The sequence below is a fragment of the Meleagris gallopavo genome, chromosome 2 (genome assembly GCF_000146605.3).
Source record: "Meleagris gallopavo isolate NT-WF06-2002-E0010 breed Aviagen turkey brand Nicholas breeding stock chromosome 2, Turkey_5.1, whole genome shotgun sequence".
NCBI classification, from domain to species: Eukaryota; Metazoa; Chordata; class Aves; order Galliformes; family Phasianidae; genus Meleagris; species Meleagris gallopavo.
In genome coordinates, this window is record NC_015012.2 from 10,619,944 (window position 1) to 10,640,746 (window position 20,803).

Here is a 20,803-nt window from a genome sequence, read left to right on the forward strand (position 1 = left end):
GGTATCTAAAGAAATTGAAGGGACAAGTGTTGCCATATCACTAGGAGATGCTGCAGAAATGACTATATAATTTCCAAATGTCATAGGCTGGACAGCTCTCATTCTTCTGTCACATCCTGTGCTTTTCTCCTGTGCCTGCCAGAAGGCTGTTGAAGAATGACTCTCAATTTAAACAAACTGTGACTTTATATTTTGCAAAAGAGCGAGCAGATACAGCCTACTTCCCAGCACACTGTGACTCTTTCTCCTCAGCACTTTCTACACAGGGGCCAAGGGACCATCCAGTTTTACTTCAATTGAGGACTGACTTGTTTCTCATTTGCTTGACACAAGCCAGGTATTTTCCTTGGAGTCTAAGAATCACAGATAGTCCAGGTCCAGATACTTGCAGGATTTAAAACCTGCCCTGGGGAGCGATGGGAGAGCTGAACACAGACGTCAGTGCCACAGGTGCCCTCCGCCAGACAGCCTCCATGTCAGCTACTGACTTTCAGTCAGGATCATGGCCATGTCTGTGCTGAAGCCCTGCATTTGGCAACAGCAGGTTCCGTCGCATTGATCACCAGGAAGCACAGCTCTGTGCTTGCCACTCAGCACAGAGCTTGTCACACAACCATCGCATGGAACACCTGTAGTTGCCACCTGTTGTTTTAAATTGTCTGAATATGAAAATCCAGACACTTTGAACCGTTCCCACTAGCACAGCACGTGACTCCTACAGTGCTTAGCTAACACGCGTTCTTCCAGTCAAGGATGCCTTGGCTGAAGTTCCAGTGAAACTACCAAATCTTTCCGTTCTTTACCACCCCTCCCTCCGTCTCACTCTGGTGCGTCACTGCCTTTCTCAGAAAGCCTTCCTGCTGCTATGCAAGCAGAAGCTTTGCCAGCTCATTCAGGCTGGCACGTAAGCCCCACCACCTGCCATGCTTCCTTGCCCCTGCCCTGTCTCCATGGTTTTTGAGATCGTTGTTTCTTCTTGTACCACCCAGCTTACAAAGCTCTTGGATGAGAGGTAAAGAACACAGAGAGGAATCTGTTCTTATCCGTTTGCCTTCAATACTGCGTGGGGCAGTAGCTGCAGGTCCTGTAGGCAGCCTAGGGGTAGTGCAGGGCACAGGGCGCTCTGCACCTCACAACCCCGGGCTGAGCAGCCCGCTCTGCCTGGGCCTGCACACAGCCCTGCTCAGGGCCAGCTGCTCAGCTTCCATCACACCCATGGCACCAAGCATGTCACAGCCAGACTCAGACCTTCCCCTTCATGCACACCAGATACCACACCCTTTACTCATGCAATAACCTGATTCAACTTGGCTTTTGCTGTTTGTACCACCAATGCAGCAATCTATAGTAACAAAGTCACTAACTGCACAGTCCCAGGACTACCTGAGAAATACTAAGTGAGGAAAGTATCTGCCCTAGAAATAAAGCATCTTCTGTCTGTGCAATGCACGAAGTCCCAGACAGGAACGTTGTTTAGATTAAATCAGAAACCTTTAGCAAACTAATACGTTGGCCCAACTGTGACCGTATTCTATGTCGTGCTTAATTAAATCGATGTCAGGTCAGGGTAAAATGCTACCAATGTCAGATGGCTGCTGTCTGTCCTTACCCACAAGATTCTGTAGGGCGTTTCACAGCTGCCTTCAGACTGCACTATTGTAACAGACAACACACACGCCCCACAGTTTTCTGAAACCTTGGGCTAGATAATCCTCTCCCCCTAATGGCTGTAGAAAAACGTCTTGCTAGTGCTTGCTCTGTGGAGAGACCAATAAAGTATTTCTTCTGTCAGCTTTAAAAGCCATTCTCCAAATTTTTCAGGATATTTTCATTCTTTGCCATCACTTGGACCAAAGCCAGTAAGAAACACTCATCTCCTAAACTTTACAGCCTGGTACCATTCTCACCTTCTCCTTTTCTCCCCGTGGTTCGTGGTTCTGCTTATCGCTGTGTCACTGAGGAATGCAGGGCCCATCCCTAGCATTCCTGCAGGCAAGGAGGTTTTGTGCAGCACTGAATCAGCCCTAAGGAGGGGGCGTCTGGTTTAGCTCTTTGTGCCTCATAGATCATCCGCGTGAAAAAGAAGCTAACAAAAATGCCTGCCTTTACTGAGCATTCTCTCAGATTGACACCAAAACTCCCAGAAAAGCTAAGAAGCTGCAAAGGCAAAGAGAAGGCAGGGTTCCCACTAGTCTGGTTGAGACCAGACTTTGCTCCTATCACTGTAGCAAATGCTTCAGAATCTTTTTCACCTGTTCCAATTTGCCCTTTGAACCTGGCGGATCCCCAGAGCTACCTGTAGGCCTATGAGCACCTGGCCTGCGTGCTCCCCTAAGCACAGGCCTGACAGCTGCTCCACCAACATTAATCCACGGGATTAGCCCTTCATTTAGGAAACTATTTGTCTTGCCATTCCGCGCAGAACAACATGTACGTTGCACCCAGCCTCCAAAGGAACCACAAGGGCTCCAGAGAGTCCTACTCAAAGCCCGTATCTTGATCCGGGGATGTTCTGGTGTTTTTCAAGGTCCTCTCCCCACACAGATAATGAATGACATAGTTAGAAGATAAGGTCTGCATACATGCAGAGTCAAGGATTTTGTGAAAGCAAGACCTTTATCTGCACTTTAGCACCAAAGCCCACAGGCCTGTTCTGCCTTCCACATCACAATCTCTTTTGTCACCTTGACAAATGAAAAGCACTGACTACTGTTCTCCCTGGAAATGTTAACGACTGTCTTATAGCAGCAACTGAGCAGCCACATTCTTGCTTTAGCTTTGGAACCAACTCTGTTAATACATTCCTTTCAAGTTCCTACTCTTCATCTTGCCCTCGACCTGATGGTTTCAACTGTGACACAGCCAATAGCCCTAGCCCTAGCTCAGAGCAGTCCCTTGTCTTTACACCACTGCTCTTACTTACACCAGCAAAGGAAGAGCAAAGGAGCAGGAAGGGAATCTTCCCCAGCTGCACACCACAGCAGATGCAGCACATAGAAGAGAAGCCCCGCACAGCAGGCCTGGGAGCCGGTCACACTGCCGTGTGATGCTGCAGGCCTCTCCCCCAGCGGAAGGGATTTTGCAGGAGCAGCAGGTGGGTGGGAGCTTTCCTGTCCCAGGGGCCTCCTCGTCTCTGAGAGATGCCATCTGTCCTGGGGAGAGCAGTCCTGAGAGTTACTCCCAAGTGCAAGTGTCTTACAGAGAAATGTAAATACTTTAAGCCTTTTACTGGTACGCGGTTATCAACACCCTTGTCAGCAGATGGAGCAGAGCTCCACATCATTACATCCGTCCACAAAAAAAATCCAGAAGAATTCCTCTCCTCTCCCAGGCTCCCTCCACCCGAGGAAGATGCGATGGGTGGGACTGGAGGCACCGCTCCGTTGCCTTTACGCCCATGCTCAGCAGAAGACGGAGGCAGCAGGCCTGCCCGGGGAGCGGCGCTGAGAAACGGCAGCCCACCCACCCTCCTGCGAGGGGGGAACGCTGCGGAGCCACCCCCTCTCCAGGCAGGGGGAGCGAGCCTGGAACAAACGTCGCCTGCGCTTGTGGGCAGAGCCGCGAGCAGGGGAAGCCGGGAACAGAACACAGACCTTACACGCTCCTCGGCTGAGTCACCAGAGTGTATAAAACAGAGCCCGGCAGCTCGTGCTGCGCGAAAGGGGAAGCACAAGGCATCGGGACTCTCGGGCAGGTACGTGCGAGCGGCCGCGGTTTAGATCTGGGGGCTACGGGTGAATGTAATAGCGGCATCCAGCCGTCCCGCTGCTCCCATCCTTCCGCTGCCATGTGCCACGGAGCAGGGAAGCCAGCAGCCCCGGGGACCGGGGGATCCTGAGGCTGCTCTGCTCTTGTGTGGTTCCAGACGCCGGAAAGGACTCAGGTGACCAAAGCACACTGGCTGGTCCCTACCTCAAACCTGAGATGGGAGCAATAGACGATGGTCTGTCCAATACCTGGCACCTCTCAGGGAACAGCAAGTAGCTATTAAGGTGAAGAAAGAGCCCAAAACAATAGATTAATAAGTAAAGCACTAGTTCAGGGCTATGGTTAATTTGTTCCTCTGACACAGAACTACCTGCACAACCTTGGGTAAGTTACTTAGGACTTGTATTTTTCAAAGGGGTCTTCAGGTTCCTGCTGAGCTTTTGAAGTTCTCAGAGGAGTGATGCAGTCAACTTTGGTATGAGTCTCATGGATGTCGTGTATTTTTCAAAGCGTTTGTCTATCAAAAATGTCTCTCATCACCCATCTCAGAGAGGACTGGGACGAGTGAACCAGAGGCTGTGATACCCACACAAACCCAACTGGGGCGGGACAAGGAGGGAGCACCGAGGGAACCGTAACACTGAATAAAGTGCATCTCAGAACCCAAGCTTTTGGGGCCCTGATCCAGGAGCACACACTCAGGTCTGGCCACTTGAACAAAAACACAGGTCAGCAGCTACATTACCAGCATCTCCCTTTACCTCTGGAATTGGAGCACATAATGTCTTGTCCACAGCGGGCCCCAGCCACACCTGCTCCCAGCCCCCATCCCCAGCAGGCAGCTCTTTCCAGAAAAGACACTGCACACTGTGGGGCTGTCCTGCTGCAATACAAGCCAGGTACAAAAGGAAAGTCACATAACATGGCAAGATCCCTCTCCTGCAAGTTGTGCTGTACCAACACGTATTGCTGCAATGGCAACCAGTCAAGCAGCTCACCTCCCATGCAGCTACGTTGCTTTCTGCATGAAAAACTGTAGGCAAACTTGTACTAAGATCACATGATAATTCTGTCCCAAGGGGCTCCTTTTTGCTTAGGCTTAATTATAGAAAAGACATTAATTATCCCCTGCACTGTCTGGATACAACAGGAAAACAATTGTAAGTGTTTCACTTTTAAATAGCTTGTAGCTACCTGGAAGTATTTTAATTTGGTCTGTAATGCTGATGTTATGTTTTCCTTTCCCTGAAACAAAAAACAAACAGATCTTGCAACTAACTGTGAGCCATCCAGCAGGAAGATGTTCTCCCTCTTGCTCATCCTTTGTCTGCTGGCAAGGAGCACAGCATCAGGCCCGGTGAGCAGAGCAGAGCCTGCAGCATCCAGGGATGTCACCGCCTTTTTCCAGCTGGCTCAGGAAGACCGTTGGGAGAACGTTAATCTCACCAGCATGTCCTGCGAGGATTGGAAGAACAGGACATGGATCACCCTGCAGCTGACCTACAACAGCCTGACGGCTTTCCCCATCTGCCTCCCAGAGGCCCTGCAGACTTTGGATCTCAGCAACAACCTCTTAGAAGAGGTGAATGGCACAGAAATAGCAAACCTCCCGCAGCTGCGCATCCTTGTACTGAGGCAGAACCTTCTCCAGGCAGTCAGCTGGGGGTCGGAAACCTTCAGCAGTCTTCATTTACTGGACTTAAGCTTTAACAAGCTGTCGTCTGTGCCACCATGCCACACTTCTTCAATGCCTAACCTGAGGTGGCTGTCCTTAGCTGGAAATCCACTGATTGAAATCCAGCCACTGGCTTTTTCCTGTTACCCCCAGCTACAGTTCCTGAACCTCTCCACAACTCTGCTTGGGCAGGAAGGCAGCAGGGGAATTCAGGAGTCTGCTTTTGCCATCAGCCTCTCCCCTGGTGATGCTCTGCACAGGCCTGAGAACACCATCAGCGTGCTTGATCTGAGCGGGACCTTTCTCGAGAGAAGTAAGTTTACAGATTTCTCATGGTAAACACAGGGCCTGACCTTATCCACAGCCAATGTGAGCATGTGAGGTGCTCTCCAGTGTCACATAAATCTGGAGAGAGGCCCTGGCACAGAGCAGCCTCCCCGAGGGAAGGCAGAGAGGACAGCACCAAGTACCTTGCCTCCCTCCTAATCCCGCAGCATGCCACTGCCAGCCCCAGGACTAGCTTTGGGAAGAACAGAAGGAAATTCATTTCTCTTTCCAGAAAAATGGCCACAATCTTTCACTGTCTATCCCTGCACTTATACCGTGCTTTACACTGCTGCACTGAAGTAGCATAGAGAGTGTGGCAGTCAAAACCAGCCCAACACTTCTGCACAGTGAGACTTCCCAGCCTGGAGCGACTGGCAGCACAACTTTTCCTTTTGTACATCTCCTCTGTCAGCTTATTTGTAACTGAGGTGCTGAGGCGGGGAGATGCTGAATGCTTTGCCCAGCTGGGGCAGAGCCAAGGCCTGGCTCCAGTTTTCCCACACACCAGCCTACTGCTTCCCTGGCCTCCCTACACAGCCACCCTACGCATTTCCATCTCGCTTCATAGCGGTTTTATTCATCTAAAACAATCCTACTCTCACAGGGGCTCTCAGTGAGGTGTCACCATGCATTATTGGTCAGCACTGGTACAAGAAGCACAGCATGGAGTCACAATAGTTATTCCCCCCAGAACAGGGCAGCAGTAGCTCTACCCTAGGGCAGGGAGCAAGAGGAAGGCAGCACCGAAGGATCCCTCCTATCTGTACTGGCCCCAATTCCAGCAGGCAGCAGTGGAGACTTCCCTAGGTCAACTCACCAAGCACTGAACAGATACACCACTAAGTTTTTAACACCTCTTGTGGTATGATTCAGTACTGGGATGGAAAAGCACTTTTGTATAGGACCTGTTCCTCCACAGTTTCATGTCTCAGCTCCTTCCTGTGTTAGGCAAATAACATCCCATTTCTCCTTTCTCACACCACTCAGGACTTTGTAGACCTCTCTCATCGCCCTCCAGCCATCACTTCTCTGAGAATCCATTTAACCTTACCTAATAGGAAAACCATTCCATCTCTCTGGTTGCCTTTATTACCTTTCTCTCTCTGTTCTCTTCTTCTCCTCTGCCCCACAATGGCATGGTCAGATGTGTAACATTATAAAAACGATTGCTCAAGTGTTTATATGCCTGTGTACTGATTTTTGTTTATATTCCTTTCCCCACAGGGAATAGCTGCAGGAAACCACAGAGATATTTTACATCGCTATGAATTTAGAACTTTTATCTGGTAGCTCCCTAGCTAAGTTACTAATAAATCCATGTGCTTCACAAAGAGAGGGTTCCATCTTTTCTGCGTGCTGCTTGGCAAAATCTCACTAACATCTGTCAATGGGCCAACAGTTCAGTCTGCTTCTTTTTTCCTAGGCAGAAATCCACAGCAATACACTATTTATGCAACAAGTAAAAATCTCTTTTCTGCTTCAGTTCAAGTTGAGTGGACCAGAGACTTGCCCAACCTCAGATTTCTTCACCTGACAAAGATGCCAAAATTACAAAGTCTTGATACTGACTTCAGGTCTACGCCTCATCTCAGAGAGCTGAACTGCCGTGACTCCCACTCTCTGAGTTTCGTGAGGACAGAGATGTTTGAAAGCACACCTAACCTAAGCCATCTCTCCTTTCAAAAGTGAGTTGTTTCTTTTCTGTTGTTCTTCATCAGTCATTGCCTTTGTCTCCCAGAACAACTGTGTGGAACTGACTTTTACGCAAAGGTTGGTTGTTTGTCATCAAATATGTGGAAAAGAGGTATGGGTTTGTGTGTTGTGAAGAAACACTGTATGCACCCAGGTTCACCACATGAAGCCTGTGTTGTAGCAGCAGGACTAATACAGCAGGAGAACTGATAAAGCCCAAAGAGCTGGTGTGAGACTTGTGGCAATGCACGATTACCATTTGTCTGAGATAACATCCATCCTGCTGCCATTCCACTAGAAGGCTTCACCCAGTGTTGATGAGATCAGCACAGATGCTCTGAAGCCTGCTTTTGATCATGCTTCCAAAGTCTACATTGCTTTACAAAGGATGAAAGCTGATAGTTTCCTAAAATCTGCACCTTGGAAGCAATTAAAATTCTCTCTGCTTCTTTCAGTGCAAATGAATAAAAGTCCCTCATTCAGCATTAGTAGAAGTAATGGTTTAGAACTCAGGAGTGGCTTACTCATCGTGCCCACACCTGTTGAAACACTATGGGAAACAGAAATCTAAAGGTGATCTATCAAGATGGAGGGGTAGGTAAACTGCACACAGAAGAGTCAACACAAGGGAGAACATGTGGAAAATACCGTAGAAGACTTTCATATTATTGGCCCAGATTATAAGCAACTCAGAAAGCAAACACTACAGCAGTGGCTGTGCTCAAGGTGCCAGTTTCAGAAAAACAAATAGACCTCTTTAAGCAAAATATAAAATAAATCCTCCACTAGACTGCCACACTGAATTTCCACAACATTTTTCAACATACGCAGAAATATCAGTTCTAAGTGCAGAAAAATCAGGACCCAAACTCAAAGAGAAGAAAGGAATAACAAAGTTGCAGAGAAAAGATGCACCTTCTGAGCACTCAGGTTGAGCACTTTTTATGTGGCTAGGGCAGTTTAACAGAAAAGGCAAGCAAGGTCTTCCTAAATCAGTTACTTGATTTAGTAGACGAGGGATATGATCTAAGAGAGGTGATTAACCCATGAAGGGGTTAATCTCCCCATGAAGGGGATGACTGGCATAAAGGAAGTCAAGCCACTAGAAACACACTGAGAAAGAAGCTAAAGAAATGACATAAAAGTGCAGGTGAATGCATGATGGCAGAGATAACCTTTTCCTTTCCAGCTGCAATCTCTAAGGGTGCTATCTATATAGCTATATGCTAGCAGACAGCAACCACATTGTGCAATTTAGAGAGATGGGCAGATAGCAACCTGGACTTTCAAATGCAGAATGGGAGTGTTGGTAATATGGTATTTCCAAGGCAACTGGCAATTTGGCATTGTATCTTACACAGGACGGGATACTAAAGCCTGCTCCAATTCTTCAAAGGTGAGCTCAGCACTAACTAAATACTTTATTTATTTGTCATCTTTTAGCTGTAACCTGAGTTCCTTTAATCCTTGGAATACCAATTCTTCAGACAGTATCATCATCAACTTGCATGGAAATCCTCTGCTCTGTGACTGTAGGCTCTCCTGGCTGCTCTCCACGCCCACGATTGTGCTACAAAAGTAAGTGTTTTCAAGGAGATGAAGTAATCCTCTTTATACACAACTTAAATATGCAAGTTATTTGAAGACTAAATAGTCACTACCTTACAAGTTACTCACATTCCTTGCATGTTTCTCATTTCCACAAGAGGTAGAAAAGTAAAATAAAGTCTTTTTTTAGGAAGAAGCTATGGCTGAATTACACTTGGAAGTGGACAAATACAGTGGGCATATGTAGAAAAGTATGAAGTGATATTAGCTGTGGATTCTGAGAATAGTTCATTTTCCCTCTTGGTTTCTCTATTTGCTGGAGATAAAAAATGAGCTAGCTAGGTGGCCTTGATGGGCAAGCACTGGGAGCATGGCTGGAAGACTTTACAAGTACTTTCGTTCACAATTTCCTCCTTGCTCTGGCATTCCCAAAGCCAGACACAGTGAACAAACTTGCAAAAAGTACCATTTATCCTCAATTGTTTTCATGCTTTCCTAGAGTTTTACAGAAGATGTACTTGCATGTGCATGATCTGTCTTCCTTTGGAGGGGCCACCAAGATTTCACCACCCATAACTAAGAAAGCAGGGAAGTATACTGTTAAAATCAGATTGCCTCTCTTCAGGAAGGACTTAGCATTTGCATTCTTTAAAAAAGCCTGCAAGGACTGAGTAAAGAAAGAAACTGAGCTCAGTCACTTATACACTGGATGTGCTTTAGCATGGCTCTAGCAGTCTGAGACAGCCAAGGTTAAGGATCCTGGGGACCCCATTACAATTCTCTGTACATGTTTCCTTTTAAGTGCAGCATTCAAGTCTGAACCTTTAACACAAGCTGCCTTGAACCCAGACACTCTTGCCAAGGTCCACAGAGTACCAAAGGACGCTTTGTCTCAGGCACCTTACAAAAGCCAAGAGCTAGTCAGCTATGTTCACAGTGCTGTGGAAAGTCATCTGTTTAGCACAGCACTATCGTTAACACAACCTAGCTCTGGTCTAGGCCTCACCTCTTTAATACAAAGAATGGTTAGGGATAAAAAGGCTCACAGCAGCCTGTAATGCTCTTGTGGAATTGGTCTTTTCTAACTTGTCCTCTCTGCAGGGTTTTGGACACTTTTTGCACCACATCCCAAGAGAACGGGGACAGGCCTTCAGTTTCTTTTTCACTGCAAGATCTCTACAATAAATGCCAGGCTGAGAAGGATATCTCACTGCCTGATTCAAACACACCCTCCAGCCAAGAAGACGCTTTCAGCCTTGCCAGCTACTACACCATGACTGCAGCAATGACAACAGATTCTGCTCCGCTAACCAAAGACGCTTACGTTCGTCTGAATGAGGAAGCCAGTGTAATGAGCACAACTGCAGCCAACTCAGCTGAGCTGATGCTCACAAAAGCCAACAGTTCCTCCCCCGAGGACGAGGCAGTTTCTGAATCCATGAGCCATCCCCCTTTCCTTGCATCTCTAACCACCTCCCCCGGTTTTCTCAGAGAGCTCTACAGCCAGACCACGGATTATGGCTCTGTGAGTCAAACTGAAACACTGAAGCAGTTCCAGGGAGAGCTCAGAAAAACTCACATGGCATTTCCCCAGGAACGCCTATTCAGCCAGCCCACTAGTGAGCATTCTACTCCAGCAACAGGAAAACCAGATGCCGTTCCCCATTACATTCACTCCTTTGCTGTGGAAAGGACACCACAAACAAATCTACGGCAGCCGAACTCCACAAAGTCCAGCACTCAGTCAGCATCCACGCCCACCCGACCACGGATCCACTACGTAGATGACTATGAATACAGCGAGGAGACAACGGAACCCCCTGTGCAACAAACGTACACCTCCTGTGACTACAACCCTTGCAGACACCTTCAGAAGCCGTGCAGCGAACTTCAGAGAGCATCCCCATGCTTATGTCCCGGCATGTCAACAGAAAATGAAATTCCAGACCCGCCGAGGCTCAGAGAGGTGTCTGAAGTCACAGACAGCTCCGCACAGATACACTGGTGCGCCCCGAACTCCGTTGTTCATACCTATCAGCTGATGCTCCGTGACCAAGGCGACGAGGAGGGACAGCTTGTCCTGGAGAACATTTACTCCACAGCGAGGCAGTACACTCTGTATAACCTCTCACCATACACCACTTACCACATTTGTGTGACTGCTTCCAACAGCGCAGGGTTAAGCCACACAGTAAACCAGGGAATTGCAGGCAATTCGTGCGCCAGGTTCAGAACAAAGCCCAGCTACAAGTCTGTCTTTGCTGCTCTGTCTGCAGCAAGCGGTCTCTTCCTCATTTCCACAATTATTTTGTCCATCTGTCTATGCAAGGCACGTAAAAAGCCTCGCAGCGAGCAGTACGGTACGCATCTAGTCTCCTACAAGAACCCAGCGTTTGATTACCCATTAAAGTTACAAACTACAGATTAGCGCTACGTGACTGTTCTACACATTCCAAGGTCACTATCTCTATCACTTTGGTATGTTTTCCTTTATCAAAAAGTTCTTCAGAAAAAAAAAAGGAAATATCTGACATCGTTGCCACTGTGTTTGTAGAGAAGAAAAAAGAATTTTTTAAGAGGCAGTCAAACAACAACAAAAAAATGCCTTTGGTTCTTGTTCACATGCTAAGTGTGGGCATTAACCTTGAAAAGTTAGTTTTATGCTCACCTACAAATATACTAATACGCATTTCACACTGTGAGATCGATCCTTGTCAGCTGTCACCAGTACAGTCCATGCAGAGCGAGAATCTAGAATGCATTTCACCAAGCACAACAGATACTGCTCTTACTCACATGAGTGAGGCTGAGCTTTCATTTTCAAAAGAGCATTACTGGAAGAAGTATGAGACAGACCTCCTTGGGTTCAGTGGCAGGGTGCTGTATGCATCCAACTCCAGTAAATGACTCTGGTGACCAAAACTGCTCAGTTCTACTTCTGGTCAGGAAAAAGAAACACGAAGGTGAACTGCCAAAAGGGAAAACAAGACACTGCGGGATCATCACAGCCAGGACAATTGTCTTGTTCTGGCTTTGTGTGACATCTTCTGCAACTGAAGCTTCCGAGTGCTACCACAATAGCAACCACAGGCAGTGCAGAGTTTGGAATACAGTTCCTCACAGAAAGAGTGGGAGGGAGCACATCAGCATTTAATTCACAATTGACTTTAAACAAGAGATTACTGCTCAGTTCCATCTGCAGATTGAGTAGGCTGATGACTTACCTCATACAGAGGCACAGAGTCAAGCAAAGAAAGAATTGAATGTGTATGTTGCTGAGACTTGAAAAATTGAAATCCCGTACACTAGCAACAGCAGGGATTTATGCAGACATTTTTCACATGTACTTCAGGGTACTCATTTCTGCTACACTAATAACAACAGAAGCTGACAATTCCTGTTCTTCAGCAGCTTAGAGAGATCTTTTCATTAGAAGTTTTTTTATAAGAGGCAGCACTTGTCCTCGTCAAACATTTCCCTCTAATGACCGCTGTTCAGGGGGCAAGATATGTTTCTGCTGTTGTATAGATATGGCATATCAAATCCGCCCAGGCTCAGAGAATGAAGGGTGCCGTATGCTGCAAGAGTCTCTTTTCTCTCTTTTCTCATATTTTTTTAAATGTTCTTTGTATTAATGGAATAAAAGCTACAGACTGGTACTTCTTTGTTAAAGACAGATCTTTAAGTTATGTTTACCATCTACAGTGTTTAGCCAGAAGAGTGAACACCAATATTTCATTATTTTGGAACCTTCGTGTATACAATTAAAGAACATTTTCATTAAGATAAATCTGTGCTATCTGATGTCAAGAGAATTTTCGTTCTGTATGTGCCACATGAAGCAGGCCACAGCTTCCTCACTCCTAAGGGCCTACAACACTTCCATGCAAATTTACTCTCCTTCCCCCCCCCCCCGTGCCAGCCCTGGAGATGACAGCAGCTCTGGATAGCTGCTCCCTGCACCCGTCCTGAGCTGCTGAGCTTCATGACTCAGAACAGAGGTGAAGTGCAGATGAAGAAACCAGGGTGGCATCAGCTCTCACTTGGAAAACCGCAACTGCTTTCCCATTCTGGTAGTTCAGAGTCTTGTATGTAGTTTCTCATATTTATTTCAGGCCTGTTTTCTCCTGTGCTTTCTGGAAGGTCTAGTAAATAGGAGATGATACTTCATTTGAAATGAGCGAGAGCCTTCAGCCTTTGATTCACATTACCCCACACTGGGGCAGGAATCACATACTCCCCTGTGCATGTAAAATACCACTTGAAAAGACCTTGACTGGGGTTCTTTGGTATCAACAGAAACAAAGTGGAACGAAATGAGAGATTTGTGAATAGCCACATATGTATTCTTGAAGATAGTTCTAGAGGGGAAGAACAGAAACGATACTGCAACTGGAAATAAAATTGGTTGTTCCACTTCAACTATGAGTAAGCCCAAAGGAACACGATGCATAAAATGAGATCGAGAGGATGCATCTTAGCTGTCCTTTCCCACATTACAAATCAAAAATCACTGCAACACCTATAGCAAAGCTCAATAGCAGAAGGTCTCCAGGCAGCAGAATTTGACCTCGTTGAGGGTCAGTGACCAGGGGACATGCCAACCTGCAGCCACCCAAAAGCAAAACAGCCTTTAGCCACAGCAGGCAGAAGGGCTGGCACCGACATCCACCCTGGCCACTCACAGCAACCTTGTGCTGAGACATGGGAGTGCCTGCAAGCTTTACGTCTTGTCATAATTGAGAACAGCAGCCATTTCTCATCGCAGCTGCTACCCCAAGCTGTGCACAAGGACCAAGTCAGCATTCATTATATAGCCCTCCTGAAATCCCGCAGAGAGCAAATCACACCCAGAGTTCAGAGAAGCCCAAGCTATCATCTTTCATCCAAGCACATCAATGTAAACATACCCTGTGGCTTTCCCAGAAGACTGATGACCTCTCATTGCAGCCTAGACACTTTGCAGGCTACTTTTTCACCTTCTCTTTTTGTTTTCATAGCCCTGAAAAGGCAATGCCTAACACAAAAACTGTCCTTTGGGCCTGACCAGTTTTTCCCAGCACACAGCCCTCGGGTAGGAGACCCCCTTGTGCCAGAAAGCCCTGGCTGCAGACCTGCACATCCCTCAATTCCTGCTCCCTGACCCCACAGGGGCACAGAGGCAGGCACACACCCAAGGCCCCTCCCACCTGCTGCCAAAAAACACCCACCTTCCTCTGCAATGTTTTGCTGACAGCAGTGAGAGCTTCGTTGATTTCAGCAACCAAAGCATCAAAAACTTGCACAATACTTCAAGACCTCTTACAACAAACAAAATGCTTAAACACTTCCCCTCACCACCCTTCTAGGAAAATACGTTGCAAAGAGCAAACTAAGTTTACAGGAGAAATATGTGAATCATACAATATAGTAATAGAGGTTCTTCTAAAACTCATCTGTACCACTTGCAGAAGTTATTATATATCACCAGTAATGCAGATTCCTTTCCCTTCAGGGAAACTACCCAGTTCCTTCTAAGCGTTTCTGAAAAAGTATCTTGGAATTGTTTAGACCCAAAGCCACTAGTTATGATCAGCCAAGGAAGATCTCTGTTAAAGGAAGTAAGATGCAAAAGTACAGGAGGACAGAAGAATTGGAATCTTACAGATCTCACTGAGCCAAGTTTGTCTTAATTCCTTACAAACCAGGAAGATACATCTGTTCAGAGAGACAATATTATTTAATAGAACCCTTTTGATGAAGTTCTGTATCACGTTTTAGTAAAGGCCGTTATTTCCCCACGCACACATGACCTTGCTCATCATCAGCTTTACGAGTAACAACCTGAAATAAAGATGTTGTCATATCACGTGTTGGTTGAGCCAGACCAGACAGTCCTAATGAACTGGATCTTCTGATTTGCATTATCAAAAACCTGAAGGTCACAGATTAAAAATATATTGGTAGAGTTGATGTTGCAGCACATGATATCCTCTTCATTTTTTGTACATATCACAAGTGTAGCTAGCATTATTATAATGATGTATGTGTGTAAAACAAGGAAGAATTTCCTCTCTAGCTTCCTCTTTGCAATACCACGTCTACCCCCCTTTACCCGTGTATTTCTGTATCTGTTGTAACCTCACTATTTCTCTTCTCATTACAAAAAGCAGAAAAAAACAGCACACTTTCCTGCACAACTTACTCCAGATTACAACCTACCTAGGTTTAGCACAAGGTTGGACTAGATGATCTCCAGAGGTCCCTTCCAACCCTACGATTCTGCAGTAACAGGCTGAGCAGAACTGTAAACTGCAAGCAAAACCGAGACGAGTACTAAAAATCTCACAAATACCTGTGAGGTGTAACACGTGATGGAAAGGCCTTCATGACATAGGTCACAGCCACGATGAGGCCGATAAAAGCAGCAGCATCTTGCAGAGGCAGGTAAAGCAGGCTCGGTTTTCAGACTACAGAAGCCTCGTTCCTCACCAACACACAACAGTGCTCCGCTGCTTATGCAAACTGCACTCTTTTAAGCCAAGTGCTGCCTATAATTCCTCTTCAACCTCAGTCCCTCACATCTTATCCAGCACAAGATGCAGTTTTAATCACAACGAACTCCTCCAGCCAGTTCTCACTCCAGCCTCTTGTGCATTTTCACAGGCCTTCTTTCTGCCTTCACACCATAATCCTACAGCCTGAAATCATTTTCAAGTTAGGGAAGCTAATGGCGTTATTCTGCTGTACTTCAAAAAATTCCAACCTGTGCACAAGCAGTTTGCCCTGTATTCCCACCCAGTGTATGTGTTTTAAGTAACTGCTGCAGCCCAAGAACAGATAAAATGTCAATTGTTCAAAACTCACTTGAACAAGTCACAACATTTACAGAGCATTTCTTTGAAAAACACTGACATTGCTATTGTTTCAAATTACTAAATACTTCCAGAAAATGTAAATCACCACAAATTCCATTCTAGAAGTTTAATTATAGCTGCACCTACCAATTTCAAAAGTAAACCCTAAAAAGCAAGGTTGAACGTTTTCTCGAAGCTTATTTTATAACTTCTGCACAATCCAAGTACATACAACTGCAGAAAAATATTACTCGGTACCATCCCCATTCCCCAACTACCAAAAGCAGAACTGTCGTTCCTGTAAACAGGAGCAGTAACCAGCTTGGACATTTCCTTTTGTTTCAGTGCTGCAGACGGACACAAGCAGCTGAGCGACCTCCCCCAGTGCTGGCTGGGGCCAGGGCAGCGAGGAGAGCAACCAGGGCGCAAAACGCCAACTTTTCCATCTGCGGGTGGAGTCAGACAGCTGCTGTTCTCCCAGCTCTGCTCCGCCTGGTTGTTCCTCCCCAAATTCCTGTTTCGGTCCAATCCTGCTTTGTAGCTCCAAATGCTAAAACAAACCTTTGGATGTATGACAAAGGTACACCCATACATCTCTGAAACAATCTTAAAGGCTAACAAAAGCCAACTGGCTACTAAAAAGTGATCAGTAGTAAATCTACTTACCACATAGCAGCTCAACTTGCTGTACTGTTTATCCCATCCCTCTCATGAAAGGAAGATCACCTGGGGGAAGCACACTGAGCACTAAACAAGCTTTCTCAAAAGCTTGTGTCAATTTTTTCCCTGGCTTTTCTCTTTGAGAAAAAAAAAAATGTTACATGCGTTCCTTTTCCACTCACTTGACGAGGCTTTTGTTCTTTCTAGAGGTCCAAGATCAAGCAAAGGAAGGCCAGAACAACCAGCAGTGCATGTGGGTGCATCCCCTGGGCATTGCAGCAGAGGTGCGTGCTGTTCCCTCTCCTCGCTCGGTATTTCAGAATCAGTCACTAAGTCTCACGGAGTCATGTACACAGAAGAAACTCTGAAAAAAAGAGAGATGACCCCTGAAAAGGCCTCCACTCAGAAGAAAAGCTGTTCTCTTCAAGGCTCAGACACCATGCAGCTTTGTGGGCTGCAAGGGAATTGAGAGACCACATCGTCTTCAGTGCAACAGACGCCATTTCGAGCAGCAGTTCCTCAGAGCCCTTGGGTTGGCACAAGCAGGAGAGAGAGGAAGCCCAGCAGAGCAGGACAGCAGGACAAGGTACGTTGCTCTGCACCACTCTACTACAAAGGGCAGCCTGCTCTGGAGAGCTGCCCCTGGAATCACTGCAACTGGAGGCAGGGAGTCCACATCGTGCTGCTGCCTTGATCAGCCTCTTCTGCACAGGACGCAAAATTAAACCACCACACTTGCTCAGCAAGCAGTGCACTGGCACAGACGTGCTCCTTCACAGTCATCTCCAAAAAAAATACACCCAACTGGAGGTAGAAATGAGGATGCCTCTGAGGGCTCAATCTTGCTTGCCAAGAGGGATCTGGTTCACGCTTTACCTGTGAAATACAGAGATATTTATCACAAGTGAGAACAGGCTTTGTGTCCACAGAAACGAACATTCATAAAAGAAAACAATCTTTAAATTCCTGGTACTTTTTATCAGCTGTCCAAAGGATCTAGTTTGTTCTGAAGCATGGCAGCATATCAAGAGTAATTTCAACCTCTTTAAAACATAATCAAGCAAGACAATAAATAGCAGCTTTTATTTATTTATTTTTTAATATATTCAGGAAATAACCTCTTAGAGCAAGACCGATGTTCTGCTGTCACCTAGAGGGAGAGGATGGAATCATCCTGGGTACTATTCCACATGGAAATACTTTACCAAAGAACTAGAGCCTGTACTGGTGCTACTGGACCCCTTAAAGAAACTGTAATTCTTCTAAGACTCAGTAGCATTTATCTCAACATTCTGTCAGGATTCAGCCTCCAGCAATTGCTTTTCTCCACCTTAACCCTCTCTAGAGGCAACAAACCCCTACAGAGAGCTGATGAAGGAAAGGAAGGACTTCAGTCTGAGTAAGTGCAACTGCAATTTCAGTTTCTAGATACACAGAAAAATAGATGTCCTCTGTGTTGCTGTTCACCCAACTCCGTTTTGTATTGAGGTGCTCATCTGTTTTCAGTTCAGTAAGTAGAAGTGATGAGGATTATCAGTAGGGACAGTCCCTGTCCCACACTGCCTTTCAGCAGTTTATCTGCTCTTAATTCTTTTTGTAGCATTATGACCAGGAAGAGATCTGCCAATCTGACAGAGTAGAAAAGAACCACGGACTTCTAAAGATCAGAAAATCAAAACTGGTAAATCAGTCTAAAAGAACAGTGAGAGTTCTTGAATTCATAGATTTTGGAAACAGAGATCAGAGCACATTCATTGCACTTAGACTTTGTTGCCTCTGACTGAGCAAAATAAAACCTTCAAAGTCATAGAAACAGCGTGCCATGGACAAGCAGTTGTTGTTCTACTCTTCCCTGTGCACCACACAGCTGTGCTTGCCCAGGTGGAAGGAGCCTAAAAGGAGAATTCACTGCATTGAAGGTAGAGAAAGCAGTTGTCTTCCTCATCCTCCTTCCCACCTACCCACACCTTGTTGTCTGTCCCACTCTCATACGGATCCCCAGGTATCTCTAAAGGGCTGAGCTTCGTTCTCAGCATGCCACTATCTGAACACCCCTCCTCTATACAGCTCAATATACACACAGACAGCGTAATGCTTCTACCACATTCAATCAAGACTGGTGACAGGTCCAAGTCTCACCTGAAGGACAGAGTACTTCTTCAAAAAAATAAGTGGAAAGAAATAAGACCAGGATCATCTGTATACATGTTTACTGTATGATTTATCATCACCTTCCTCACCACTCCCTGGAAATTCTGGAGAACAGAACAGTCAGAAATAACGCTAAGAAGGAAAGAAGAACAAGATAAAAATGCAGGCATCCCCTCGTCTAAATCCAGCTCTCAAACAAGTCTGGAAAGCTTCTGTACATGCTGGCTCTAAGCACAACTTAACACAAACACTGTCCCTTGGGCCTGACCAGTTGTATTTATCCATCTCAGATCCTACCCTCACATGTAACAACTGCATTAAACACACGCTAACGATTTATAACTCAGACCAAGTACAACTTCTACAGATGAGAAGCTAAACACGAGGAGACAGATCTCAGTAGCGTCAGCCTACAATTACTAAGGCAAGTGCTGATGAACCTAAGACAAACCCAGGCATGCTGGCAGCAGTTAGCAGGAATCCTAACGAAAAACTCAAAATTATGTATAAACCCAGTCCAGACCTCTGGAAAAATAAGAAGGACTTCTCATAGGCAGCCTCCTGAAGAGTATGGAGATCTTAAACCTATTCACTGGATCCTCCCAGCCCCTTCATCTGCACCTGCTCACAAGTCCATCCTACTTAACTTTAGCCTTCACTCTAATAGGAAACAAAACTTTAACAGCAAAGTTTTATGTTAAGTCAGCTCAGATAAATCTTCCACAAGCAAAATTAAATCACAGGTTTAACGCTGTAAGGTAACTGAAAGCACAGCAATGACAGCATAGTAACAAAGTCCTAGGCTGCAGCAAGTGGGGATATGCTCAAATGCAACAGCTGTAGGCACAGAAACAAAGGAAAAAGTCTGCTTATCCTTGGAAGGCCTCAGATACAAAGGGATCTCCAATGAGATGCCCTCAGTTCCACTGCCAACCCATAAATGAGGTCTGGGAAGGGGTGGATCCTGACTCCAGCCCTTCCAGTCACTCAGGTACGCTGCATGCACCTGAGCTCCCCTGGGTTGGCCCTGCCTTCCCACCAGGTGCTCAATCACTACTTTAAGCCATTACTTAGCATTTCTACTATAATGGGCACCTATGAAATGTCTATATACAGCCCTCTGTCTGGACCAACTTTAACAACCTTTACACTAGCCCAACAAATCTTTAAATTCCACAGTCACACATACCAACACTCACTAAGCCCTCAATCTAGCACTGCTCTGAAGACCAGCTCTAGAAAGCAACCCTGCCAAACCAAAATTGCCGGTAAGATGGCAGCCACTGACCACAGAAACCCTAAACTTAGATCAGCAGCTTGCTTCATTCGCAGTAAAAACACGTGTTCTACACCCTGCAATGGAGCAAGCAGCAAGCCTCAACCCTAAGTTACCTTTAATATTGAGAGGCTTTTATTTTAACCAAACACAGTTACGTATAACAAGGTGACTGTGAGAGCAAATTTCAGCCTTTATTTCCTCTAGAATCCTGAGGAAAAAACACCCAACCACTGCCATGGCTCCTAACCCTAGTGCCATAAGTGCAGTGCTGAGCACTGTGCTCACTGCTAGCAGTATTTCCTCCCAGAAAACCAGGTGCATTGTGCCATTCTGTAGCATTACTCAACCCCAAGCCCAGTCCAGCAGATGAGAAGAAACACCTGCCCAAATGTATACCTCACTTCTAATGGCAGCTATACCACTGTGTATGCACAAAGGAAACCAAGAGCCTGTCCTGAAGGCTGCAAGGCGACCAGCTGCAACTCTACAAGTAGGTCAGCCGTTCTTAAATCCTTCTGCTGACTAACAGTGCTTTATCACGGCAATACCGTTAAGCAGGCCAGGTCTTAGCACTGCTGCTATCACAGTGGCAGCACCACACTTCGGGTTAGAGACCCTGACCACCCTGGGCATTTAGGATTCCTCCGTGCTGAGGATGCTGAAGGTGATACTGACCCAGGCCAGAGACTATCACTATCGCACACCCTCTGCCCACAGCCTGGATACACCTCTGCTCTTACACTGCCTTCTTAGCCGTTAGAAAAGGAACACTAAAAGACAACCACCACCCACCCTCAGGCAGTTCCACCACACAGCCAACAGCAATGCCACTCTCGAAGCGCCAGAGCACCTTTAGGTGTCCGCGCAGCTCGCCTGCAGGGCGGGAATTCCTCGCTCCCAGCGCGCAGGCGCGGCGCGGCCACCCAT

General features: G+C 46.3%; 1 protein-coding gene and 1 long non-coding RNA gene across 2 annotated transcripts in view; one reads left to right on the forward strand and one right to left on the reverse strand.

Moving 5' to 3' along the window:
- The window catches only part of LOC109365840, a 28,934-nt gene extending 8,140 nt beyond the window's left edge, over positions 1-20,794 (reverse strand). The window contains exons 1-2 of the long non-coding RNA XR_002111610.2: positions 20,669-20,794; positions 16,453-17,322 (exon numbers count right to left, since the gene is read on the reverse strand). This is a non-coding gene — a long non-coding RNA (uncharacterized LOC109365840). The remainder of the gene's footprint in view (positions 1-16,452; positions 17,323-20,668) is intronic.
- On the forward strand, positions 3,165-12,736 carry LRRN4 (leucine rich repeat neuronal 4). Its single transcript, XM_003203767.4, has 5 exons — positions 3,165-3,694; positions 4,974-5,696; positions 7,194-7,395; positions 8,846-8,980; positions 10,052-12,736. Exons 2-5 carry the CDS (start codon positions 5,009-5,011, stop codon positions 11,376-11,378), a joined length of 2,352 nt encoding a protein of 783 aa, XP_003203815.2. The 5' UTR covers positions 3,165-3,694; positions 4,974-5,008; the 3' UTR covers positions 11,379-12,736.
- Positions 20,795-20,803: the final 9 nt, after the last annotated feature.